This window comes from Pyrgilauda ruficollis, unplaced genomic scaffold (genome assembly GCF_017590135.1).
Source record: "Pyrgilauda ruficollis isolate IOZ18807 unplaced genomic scaffold, ASM1759013v1 scaffold13, whole genome shotgun sequence".
Lineage (NCBI taxonomy): Eukaryota > Metazoa > Chordata > Aves > Passeriformes > Passeridae > Pyrgilauda > Pyrgilauda ruficollis.
The window spans coordinates 11,399,207-11,411,349 of NW_024511432.1; the positions used below are offsets into that span (position 1 = coordinate 11,399,207).

The 12,143-nt window shown below is 48.9% G+C and overlaps 1 protein-coding gene across 1 annotated transcript in view; it reads left to right on the forward strand.

Annotated features, from left to right (window-relative positions):
- The window catches only part of CBLN1 (cerebellin 1 precursor), a 3,118-nt gene extending 737 nt beyond the window's left edge, over positions 1–2,381 (forward strand). Inside the window, exons 2-3 of the mRNA XM_041459047.1 lie at positions 142–261; positions 1,439–2,381. Of these exons, the coding sequence (XP_041314981.1) occupies positions 142–261; positions 1,439–1,636 (318 nt within the window). The 3' untranslated portion in view covers positions 1,637–2,381. The remainder of the gene's footprint in view (positions 1–141; positions 262–1,438) is intronic.
- Positions 2,382–12,143: the final 9,762 nt, after the last annotated feature.

Genomic DNA, 12,143 nt, shown 5'->3' on the forward strand with positions numbered 1-12,143 from the left:
CGGGGCCGGTGGCGGGGCCGGGCCGGCGACGCGCCGCCCCGCGGGGCCCTGCCCGCGGGAGGGGGGCGCTGGGAGCCGGGGGGCAGCGGGGCTGGGCGGCAGCGGCCCCCCGTTGGTGCTGACGGTGCCCTTCCCTTACAGGTACTAGTGAATATCGGCAGCAACTTCGACTCGGAGCGGAGCACTTTCATCGCGCCCAGGAAAGGGATTTACAGTTTCAATTTTCACGTGGTGAAAGTGTACAACAGGCAGACCATCCAGGTCAGCCCCGAGCGCCGTCGCCGGGCTCCGCGGGCTCCGCGGGAGGGAGTGGACGGGTCGGCGGCCCGGCGGGGACGGGGCCGTGCGGGCGGCGGGGCGGGACGTGCCCCTGAGCCGCCGCCGGAGCGCAGACCTGCGGCGATTCTCCGCTCGGGGGGACGGTGCCCAAGGGGCCACGGAGCCCCACCAGGCCTCCGCTCGGCCCCTCTCCGCATGAGCCGTCCCGGGATGGGAGGTGGTCGGCCGCCTGCGGCCCCCTCCCAGCTTGTCCGGGCCCTCGGTCTGCCCAGTGCCGCGGAGCGCTGGCGGGAGCATCCTTGCACAGTGCCCGTAGGAACAGCCGTCCCTGGCAGGCTTCTCACCCACTCTCCTGTGGCAGAAGGTTTCATAGGGATTTGGGGTTCAGGGAGGTGCCTATGGCATGGAAACGATAATGAATCTGTGCATGTCTATGCAGCTACCCTGTATGTACCTGCTTTTTCTATGGGGTTTGATGCATATGCTGCTCTAGGTAGGGCTAATAAATTACCAGCCTGAAGCCAGGTAGTATAATCAAGACAGGAAATCTGACTGTATAATGATGTACTTTGCAAAGATGTATGGGCAGCCATATAGCACCGTTCTGGTGCAAGTGGCTTAACACCTTTAGATTGGGCAGGTAGTGCATTATTAATGTGGGGTGTGCAGTCCCGGGATCATTAACGTGAGCTTAGCAGACCTTATTGACTGTGTTGTGGCATATTGTCTTTGCTGCCTAACAAAGGAAAACTACCCCTTGAATACACTTCAAAGGCCCTGACTCCGGCGGCTGTGGCTCTGCTCCTCGCTGTCTCTGAGATTTCGCATAAAGCCATCTTTCAATAAGTACAAGCAGACCTCTTTTCATAGCCTGAAAACACAGGCAGCCTATTGAAATTGTCCAAAATAGGATCAATGTCCTGCTTTATATGCACCGGGTGTTTTGATGTGGTTGTCAGGTCTAAAACAGTGGTGAAAGACTTCTTTGGAGTACATACCTTAGCTGGGCTTAGACTGGTGTTTCTCTTTTATGGGGCTGGAGTTTCAGCTGTCAAAAGAGGCCTTTCCTTAACTAAGCATTTTGCCTGTTAGGCGAGCCCCAGCGGTGTCATTGTCTGACTTTAATTGACAGAGGGCTTTGTTTTATCTTGCTCTTTAGGTGAGTTTGATGCTAAACGGGTGGCCAGTGATTTCTGCCTTTGCAGGGGACCAAGATGTGACCCGAGAAGCTGCTAGCAATGGAGTACTGATTCAGATGGAGAAAGGAGACAGAGCTTATCTAAAACTGGAGAGAGGAAACTTGATGGGAGGCTGGAAGTATTCAACATTCTCTGGATTTCTAGTGTTCCCGCTTTAAATCACTTCTCATCCAAGAAAAGGGAGAAATCTCTTACAAGTTCCCAAGTCAAAGCTGGGTTTGAAGAGTCATGGACAGCAGACTTTTTACATTCAAATATTAAAGAAGCTTAATCCTGCTTAGGTTTGTGTACATCTGCTTTGAAGAATTACTACTTATTTTCGTTGTGTTGCAGCCAACAGGCGGGAGACACTATAATTGATCAAACCCCCATTTATATTCTTCTCTCTCCTCCCACAAAATTAGTTCCCATCTCTGTGTCATTGGTGTAATCTGCCATTGTTCCCCCATGGCTTCTGCCTCACACAAGTAGACTTTAGATATTTTCATTGTCCTTTACAGCATATTTTGTAGTTTTGTTTTTAAAACATGTTAATCTTGACTCTTTCTCTGAGTTTAACTTTTAAAAAAAGAAAAAAGCAAAGTATTTTTTGAATACATGGATGCCATGATGGAAGGGAAAATGCAATTCTTGCTGTGTACTGGCTGGCAAAAGGAAAAATTTCTACATGAAGAACTATCCACAGCCAAGGCTGACTAGAGTATTTCAATATTTCTATGTAATTCTGAGTGATTGTGAAATTTAAGGCTGCTAAATGTTTTGATGCTTGTTTTGCTCTTGTACAACGTGGCCCAACTAAACGCCAGGAAGTATATTGAACTTTTACTATTACTCTGTAATATATGTGTGAATATTGAAAATTAATTTTTGCTTTAATTCAATAAAGTTTAAATGGGACTTTTATTTTTCTTAACCGGAAATAAGGTTTCTCAATGCAGGTAGGCCGGGGAAGGAGGCTCGGCGGTGTCGCGGGGCTGCTGCAGCGGGACCGGCTCGGGGGTGCGGCCCCTGGCCCCGCAGCTCCCCCGCACGGGTCCCGCAAGCCCTGCGGGCGGTGCCGGCAGCCCGAGCGGACCCGTCGTCGATAGGAGGAAGTTCCACGCCGTCTCTGATATCCACTTATTTATAGCATTTATCTGTATTATATTCTCTAAACCAGATCGCATTTTCTACGGCTGCCTAAAACCACCTGACCATGTGCACTCGAGGCTGGTACTATTGATTCGCTGGTATTATTTGTTTACCGTCTTTTGAAGATATAAATGCTATAATTTTGCAGTACTCAAAGAGATTACTACTTTTATTAAAAGGTGCGTACCGAAGATTTCGATTGTATCTAAACTTTAATGTGAAATAAATCGGTGAAACGAGCCCCGGGCTGTGTGCGTGGCGCGGCTGGCGCGGGGCTGCCCCGGCTGCGGCACCAGCGGAGCCGCGCGAGTCCCCGGCTCCCGGGAAGGAATTTAATTAGCTCCAAGAAGGGGGGGATTAATACGAGCACAATAAGCAACGCTTCTCGCTTTATTCACAGGTTCTGCCCTGGAAACAGACCGGCGGGGCGGGCGGGGACGCGCTCCGCGAGGGGCGGCGGTGGGGAGCGGGGTCGGCCGGCGCCGGGAATGGCCGCGGCCCTTGGACTCTCAAGTGGAATACAGCAGCCTGCTGCCAGCTCCTACTCCTCTGTCACCCCGCGGCGCAGGGGCCAAAACGCCTTCTGGGCCCGCGGTTGCCGCCCGGCCCAGGTCGTGCTTCGCGCCCCGCAGGAGCAGGGGAGGCGAGGGCCGGCCCTGCTCATCCCCTGCCAGCAGCTCGCCGGGAGCCTCGGCACCTGCCGAGCTGGCCAGGAGCCGTGCGAGGGGACAACTGAGACCTGTGGAGAAGGAATAATGACGGAAGACACCCGGGCTGCTTTCACCTGGAGTTACAAACTGCTCAAGACAACCAACACGTCGCATTCTCCGGCCGCAAGCTCCTCTCTCAACGCGAGACTCTTCATTACTGTCCTGAAGCCTCTCACACCGCGCCGCCTCCCTCCCTCCCGCCCGGCTACCAGCCCCGTGCCCCCTTCGCGCCCTCCTCTCCAGAGCGGCACGGCCAGGGCGAGAGAAGCCACCGTTGCCTCCCGTGACCGCGGGGACTGGGCAGTGGGGGAAAACAAAAAAGGCGGGGGGAAAGAACAAAAATTACGAGGTTGCAAGAGAAAGGAAGGCGGCCCTGTGACCTCCCCGCCTCATCGCGCCGGAGCCAGGCAGCAGCTCCCGGCTGGGCCCGCCGCGGGGGATCCCAGCGATCGCCGCAGGTGCTGGGGCTGATGATGCTGATGCTTGTCTTTTGTTTTTTCCTTTTCCCTCCTCTCCCTTAACGCGAAACAAATAAACCCGCCACCTTCCGCTGAAAGTTTTCCCCTGGTTCTGAGCGTCTCATTAATATTGTGCAGCTGGATATTACATTACTCCGATCGCAGCAAATCGCTGCTCTGCGGCTGTTATAAAACGCCGCCGTGGCTGCTGGAAACAGCCTCGTCTGCTCCGCGCCAGCGCAGCGAGCCCCCCGCCCCGCTCGGCGGTGCTCCCCTCAGCGAGCCCCGCACCTCGGGCCGCCCGGAGGCCCCGGGCTGGGGCGGGAGCCACGGCGTCCCGGCTGAGGAGGTAAAGCCGCCACCGCCCCCAAACCCCCGTGGCGCTCGGCCGCCTCGCCGGGCCGGGGAGCCTTTGCCCCTGTCCTGGGCGAGGGCCCTGGCCCGGGACCTCGCCCCGGCTCCCTGGAGGGGCGGGCGGGCCCCGCTGCCTCCCCGCCCCAGATCGGCCCGGAGCTCCCCCGGCCGCGCGGTTCGGAAGCGCGGGCAGCGCGTCCGAGCGGCGGCCGGTCTGCTGCCCGGTGATTTACTTCAGCAGACACGTTGTGTTTAAAAACAGCCCCTTTTTGCCATCCCTGCGCCCCCGGCGGACAGGGAGAGGAAGGCCGTGAAGGTGCCCCCGATCAGGCTGGAGGCCGAGGGAAGCCGTCCTTGCCGAGCTCTCCGGGGCCGGCGCTGGCCGGCGGGGCAAACGGCGCTGGGCTCCCCAGGCCAGCCGGTTGCAGCCATCGCTGTCTCTCCGCGTGGCCGGTGCTTTGGGTCTGTGTTTATGGCGGGGATGTTAAATGTTAAATGAGCACCTGGGTGCACCTGCTCGGAGCTCGTTCTCATCCAGAAAGCTGCCCGCACCTGGGCGGGCGAGGCAAGGCCACCTTTCTGTCTGGGCAACGCTGGGCCCTGCGAGCCGGTCCTGGGAGGAGAACGGGCTCCGAGGGGGTGGCCAAGCCCAAGGAACTGGACATAGGTGACATTTTAAGCGGCGGAGCCGGACAAACTGGGAGATCTGGCTACGGCCACCGGTGTCCAGTCTGCGCAGAGCCAGAGACAGAAAAGGGCCTGGATTGTCCGGCAGCCCGACCACGGCCGGTAAGCAGCGGGCGGGAGTCACGAACGCCCCACCACCGAGGGGGCCCTGGCAGGGAGGCAGTGTCCCCTCAGAGCTCCGGCGGCCTCGTCCCCGGCCCCCGCGGATGTTTGACTGCTGGGCTGCTCCGGGCTGCTCCGGGCCGCGCTGCCCCCAGAAATGAGCAGCCGCTGCTCTGTACCCTGCTTTAATGCGTTTTCAGTTGATGTATGTAATGTCTGATTGAATTTATAGCTGATTAGCTTTGAGCATGAGTTTACACAACAAGAAATTATGTTTCATTCAGTTCATTAGCATGTCTAGTGTTTGCTTTATGAGCATATCGCTAATGGTAATGACCAATGTTGATTGATTTCTAATGTGAATATAATTACACAATGTAGGGGAATTAAAGGGAGAATCCACATTTTTAATTGTTGGGTTTTTAGGGACGGCGTGTGGGGGCGAAGGGGGTGCACAGGGAGAAACAAACCAACTCTCTTCTGCGCAAACGATGAGAAGGTACAGAATAATGACTCCAGCAGGAGATGGGGAGTTTGGTCCAACAGAAAAACAAGTCAAATGCAGTTAACTCAGGGAATAGTTAATGCACACTCGACATAATTTCCCCTCATCTGCCCCCCAGGTACATCTGGAAGCCCAATAAGTTCGTTTGGAAGCGGCCGTTCCCGAGGAGCCAGCAGAGGCAGGGCTTCGTGCATGGCCGGGCAGCCGGCTCCCCGCGCCCCGCCGGCGGCTGCGCGGCTCCGGGGCAGCGCCGCTCCGAGCGGAGCGCTGCGCCCTGCCCGGGGTCAGCGGCGGCGGCTCGCCCAGCTCTGGAGCGGCAGTGCCGCCCCCGGCAGCGAGAGCCTTGCCCGCATCCTTCCTGCGAGCTGGAGACGGAGAGCGGCGAGTGCTGGAGAGCCCCGGCTGGAGCCGTGCGCTGGGCTGCAACAGGTACGGGGAGAGAGCGGGCTGGCCGGGGGGGGTCAGAGGCTGCGAGAGTACTGTGAGGACTGGGCGTGAGGACGTTGGAAGCAGCTTGTGTACTCCATCTGATATCTGTGCTTCTGAGGGTGACCTCTGAGTGTCCTTTCCACTAAAAAGGAAAGGTGGCCCGGAAGGGGAGAGATCAAGGTTTTGCTGGAGGCATCTCCAGTGGGATGTGCAGAGGGAGAGCAGGAAGGCTCAGGTTCTGAGGAAACTCTTGTAGCGTAGAAATCCTGGGTGGGACACCCACACCTGTGGAGCTGTTTTAGTTTCACCCTCAGACAGGGTCGGTGGGTGAAGTGTGGTGTGTATTCTGCCAGCTAAGAGTTGCCAAAAGGCCTCTGTTGTTGGTTGCCCAAAAAGAAAAAAAAACGCCTTGTGTTTTTTTTGGAGAGTGAAACAAGCTGTGTGCCTTGCATGGGAGGAGAGGGCTCGGGCAAGGCTGGCAGTAATCAGTCCCTGTGCCTTGGAGCACTTGCTGAAAATCCACTGTGGGCTGGAGGCAGTGATGCCTGCAGTGTTTGTGCTTCCCCTTCTGCTAGTACCTCCTTCTTTCCTTCCTGCTGTATTCCGAGGATACAGGGCACTGGGGTTCCTCTGCTCCAGTGGTCCAAAGTCAAAACCAGTGTGAGCAGCTGTGCACATCTGGGTGCAGAGCATTCTTGCTCTCCCCTGTGACAACTTTGAGCCTTTTGTTGGACAAGAGTGGAAGGCAATGCCGTTGCCTTTGTGCAGCTTTATACAGCTGGGGAGATGTGGTGTCCCATTTCACCATGTCCCCTTTCACCAGTAGCACTTGGGTTCCTACAGTATGGGATTCCTAAAGTGAAACAGTTGTTCTGAACTCAGGAGGTATCTGGGATTCTAAAAAACTTGGTTTGTAAAATTTTTCTTGGGGAGGGAATTGTGGAGCTGTTGGAGAATGGGTCTAACATTGCGTCAGCATGTAGATTTGAAGAATATACCCAAGGGTCTCCTGCCTCTTGTGTCTTTATCATTAACAAAGACGGGTTCAGACTTAGTCATGAGTCCTCATGCAGAGTGCTGCTCGTGGCACTCCTGATGTTGGTGACCTTCTAATTGACTGAAATTCTGTCAAGCTATCAGAAAAAAGAAGACCTGAGAAAGAGATGTTGGAAGAGTTTGAGCAAAATGAAGACAAAAGATGTGAACAATTGTCATTCACATTAGTAATTCATGTTGCAAACAGTATGTTCGAAGAAGTATCAGGGCTTCAGCTGCAGTTATATTTCAGGGTTTTTTTGTTTTTTTTTTTTTTTTGTCTACACAACATTTATTCAAGGACTAAAGGTTTACAGGAGGACTCTTGCTTTGTTTGCAGTTAATAGTCATCCAGCTTGTAGTGGAAATTCTCACTGCATTGTTGGGCTTCATGCTAATAAATTTTAATGTGCTTTCAATGTTTTGGGCTTCAGGGTCATCCAAGTCAGGGCCATCCTCCTTGAGCTGCTTCTATACTGACAGTGTTTTCCAATTTTTCCAGTAGTAGCAACCCCTTTAAAAACATAAATATTTTACTGGAAATTAGCATAGTCCTGAACCTTTTCTGTTGATAAAATCACTGTGCCATTAATTGCGTGACAGCTGGTTTTGGTGTTGCTGTCAGCAAAGCAGGTCAATATTTCTTTCTGTTATGAAATAAAAATGCTGAAGCTTAAAAAAAAGAGTTATGAACATGTCATGTTGCTCACTCTACAACTCTTTCCATGAAAATTTCTTGTATTACTCTTCAGGATATTGGTCACACTGCCTGGTATGTTGACCTGATAAATACCATTTCCACTGAAAGAATGGAGAGAAGTATTTTGTTCTTTGCCATGCATGTGGTACTGTTCCTGATTTTGTAATTGTTAAAATTTGGTCCACAGGACTTGAGATTTCATGGGTCAGTTATCCTTCCTACTTTGATTCTCTCCAAAATTTTCAGCATGCATTGAATCATGTTTTAAAATTATTGATTGGCATGGATTCATAATTCCCTTTTGAATGTTTTTACAATTTCTTTACTTGGTTTTGTGTTTCCTGGCTGACAATAGAGCTGAATTTCCCTACAGTTCTTTCAGTCGAGGTGGGGGGAAAAAGAAGCTTCTGATGTCTCTCTTTTTAATCTGGTTTTATTGTTCCTTTGCTGTCTTCTGAGTGATTAATCTCACTATTTTAGTCTTCGAAGAGCCTTTCCAAAGGCTCAATTGTTCACACAACCCAGAGGATTGCAGCCTCTAGTTTTGAAACACCTCCTTTGAAATGGCAGGGCCAGCTCTATCCAGAAGAGTGAGATGAGGCTCAGCAGTTATTATATCCACAGCAGAGATTCTAATTCCTGTAGCTGTGCACTTTGTCATGTGGCCAGCCTCTTGCAGTGCTGCATTGAGCAGAGACCTTCGCTGAGTTTCCTGCAATATTCCCAGGCCCCTCTTGTGGCTTGATTAAGCTAATGGAGAGCTCTGCTGGGAATTAACCACCATTAATAAATGTAAACCTACCAGCTTTGCATTTAGCCTGTCGCTTACATGAACAATTGCACAGCTCTGACCAAACTTGGAATTATTTTTTTCCTTCTACGGAACTAAGACATCACTGTCTTGAGACACAGGTTTAACATAGCATTTTGACCTGTGAAAGTCATATTTATTTTCCTAATATACATAGTGGAAGGACTTTACTGACAAGAAAGGACTTTGAAACAAGCACACTGAGAGAAAAATCAGCTTTCCTCTATAGCAGGAAGAGGAGGATCTTTCTTTTTTAAAGTAGAGATGCCAGAGCTCAGTTTTGAAGATATGGTTTTAATTCCAGTGGGTCATTAAATGAGTTTTTTCTGCTGACATAAATTTGCATAGCTGTGTTGCAGTGCAGATTCTTGCAACTTATTCTGACTGTGGGATATTATGGCAGAACTCAGGAAGCTGCTGTCACAGAAATACATTCCAGTCCCATTTCCTGAATTGTTGTGAGCAGTAGATACACTTTCATGAGACAACGATTATTTGGATCACCAGAACTTTTGAAGAAATACATTCATATTTCTTCTTCTCACATTTAATTTAAATTTTTTCATAACACAACTGAATTATTTTGGCTATGTTTTCAAGGTCGGGTAAGAATTCTGGATAATTCAATAGTTTCAGTGGTAAACACATGGTGGAATGATGCTGTTGTCCAAAGATGTCTAGGGTAGGTTGGTTGGTTTGGTTGGTTTTTTTTAAATAACTGGTGTATCACAGAGTGATCCAGTGTTAACTGGTGATTGTCCTGTAAATTTCTATCAGTGTAGGGTTTTAGGTGCATAACCTGTTTTAGTCCCATGACAAATTTTTCTCTTAAAAATATATAAATATTTTGAAGACAAAAAAAAATCCATTAAGAAGCATTGAAGCTTAATTTATCAAGTAAAATATTTGTTTAAATAGTACTAGTTCTCTTGAAACTGTCAATGGTTTTAGGAAGACACCGTCTCTCCTCTGTTTACTAGCAGTCTTTCAGATGGTCCTGAAGGTTTGAATACTTGTCCTGTGTGGGAAAGGAAATAGCTGTACTGTTCTGGAGTTGTTTTAAGAAAATGAGTGGAGTGCTCACAAAAAATGTGGAGAACACAATATCAAGGACAAACACAATTTTTATTTCTGACTGTTTTGTGTCTTTGTGGCTGAGATGGTCACAGTGTAGGTTGTGCTGGCTCCTGACACCAGGCAAACTGAAGCTGCAGCTCTCTAGGCCAGCTAGTCAGTGCCCACAGGTTTGGTCATGGCTGCTTTATGCCCAGAACATGGAAATGCAGCCAAATCCCTTTGGTTATGCTTCAGAAGCTGGAAGATGAGCCCTGTATAATCAGAAATCAACTGCAGAATGGTAATTTTAGTTTAATGCTTTTAACGTTCCCTTACTGTATTGTGCTTTCAGCAGAGCTGAAGATGTTGCAAATACAACATTGGGGAATGGCTTATAAATTTATATAATTAGGAGCTGGTCTGATCAGTGCTATCAATGTCAGCACATTCCAAAGAAGGCTGGGCTGTTCATTCAGGTTGGCTTCATGTGTATTCTCTCAATTTGAAGCTGTGTGAATATATTTTTTATTTTCCAAATGTATCTGTCACATCCTGCCTTAATGGTGACAGCATGTCTCATCACACTGTGTCTCTGTCTTACTGTGTCTACTCTGGTGTCTAATGAATGCTTCTGCACAAAGGCTGCTGTACACTGAGCAGCTGAGTGAGCTCCTGCCTGACTCAGAGCCTTTTTGCTCAGCCCTTCACCTCTGCAGTTTATGGCAGTTTCCCTCCTGGTACACTGCAGCCAGGTTGCACTAACCCTGTGGCTGTTCCCAGGGCACAGGAGGATGGTGAGAGGCTCCTTTCTACAGCTGAGCAGCACAGAAACATTTCTGCAAGCTTGAAGCAACGGGACTGTTACCTGGTCGGAAGCACTGAGCACTTCTGGGCAGGCCAGGTAAGCCCTGGCCACACCTGACCAGGTGTAGCAGAGTTTTAAACCCTTTGCCACAGCAGTTTATGTCTGCAACATCAGTAATGTGTAACAGTCCTTTATATCAAGATATTTTTTGTATATTTCTTCTGTTGCAGTTGTTAATTTGCTGAGTTTCCTCCATGAGTTGTGCAGCTTTTCAGTTTTAACTGTTTTGGTAATCGTTCTTCTCAAAAGGCCCAATACTTCAGCCTTGCCAATCAGGAGGAGAGCCTCTTGGCTGTGCTAACTGAGTTTGTGCCTACCTCTGTGTATTGACTTCCTGTCATCTCTGAGATTAACTTAAAATAATTCTTGCCTTTAGTAGCCCTTTCCAGTTTTCTCCACTACCTTTGTAGGTTGTTCGTGCTGTGCTTTTCCTTTTCTAACTTAATTTTTTTTTCTTGTTTAGAAGAACCCTGTTGATATTCAGTATTAGGATCTCTGCTGGAAACCAGTAATATGTTCATTCTGGCTGAAGTATTGGCTCCCCACATTCTGACTGGCTCCTCAGGAAAGGATGGAGATAGATACTGATATCTCTTGTTACTCTGTTGAGGACCCTACCATTTTGCAAAACACTGAAGTTGAAAGTGTCCATGGAGTTGAAAGCAGCAAGATGCTTCCTGATTTTTAAGTTAAAGCACTTAACCATAAGCTTGCCAGCTCTGTATGCCTTCAGCTAGATAATAGAAGTGCCAGAGTTGTTTTATATTTAAGCCAGCAGATAAAAGTGGCCTTTTGAAAAGTGGAACATTCCTTTAGAAGGAATCACAAGCAACAGTCAGCTGCTTTTAGGGTGGATGGCAAAAGTATGTTCATGTGGAGGCTTGTTCTGTGTTTACATATAAGTCTAAGTGAGCAAGTTTGTTTCTTTGGCTAATGAGTTGCTTTAGTAAATATTGTTGAACCTGACTGGCATACTGCTATGTTGTGAAGTGCAGTAGCCAAACTCATGGAAAGATTTTCTCTATGTTGTAAAGTTATACAATAGCTGAGGTTTGGTTTCTGTGTCTGTTTTGCCAAGGAGGCAAATTGTACCAGTGTCTTTGGCTGGTGTGGTTTGCTTTATTATCCATACTTGATGGGACAATGACTCTTCCCTCTCCCAGTTATGCATGGCAAAAGAGCCCAGGAGAATTATTCAGTTGGTAGCTCATTAAATAAGGATCCATCCAGGCTCATGACTGAGCATGAAGTTTCTCATGGTTCAGAGTTAAATGTTACAAGGGAATAAAATTCTTCTCACTAAATGATAGAGAAAACGCAGTAGGAGGTATTTTGTTCAGGGAATACAAGCTATTGTCCTACCCTTGTCCAGAAGGCTACATACATCAAGCAGAAGATGTCTTCCTTACATTCCAGCTAAATCAATGTTATTTCTTCCAGAACACTGCTGCTTCCGTTTCTAGAGATAAAAAAACATAGCTCACTGTCAGGAGATAATTCCTTCTCTTGGGCTTTCTGTCCTTGACCAGTAGAAGTTTTTATTTTTCTTAGACAAGGAAGCCTTTCTTTATCCCTGGAAGATTAAATTGTCTTGCTGGTAGATCTGCCTTACTGAAGAAATGGAGGAAGAAAAGCAGATCGGGAAGAAATAGAAAAGAAAATAATTTCAAGGTATCTTTATAGTCTCCTATTGTTAGGACGTCAATTACTACCATATATCACCTACACAGCAAACTTGTCATAGCTTGGGGTATCTTTTTTTTTTTTTTTTTTTTTTTTTCTCTCCACCTAGTAGAAAATGTATCAGTTATCCATATGAAAT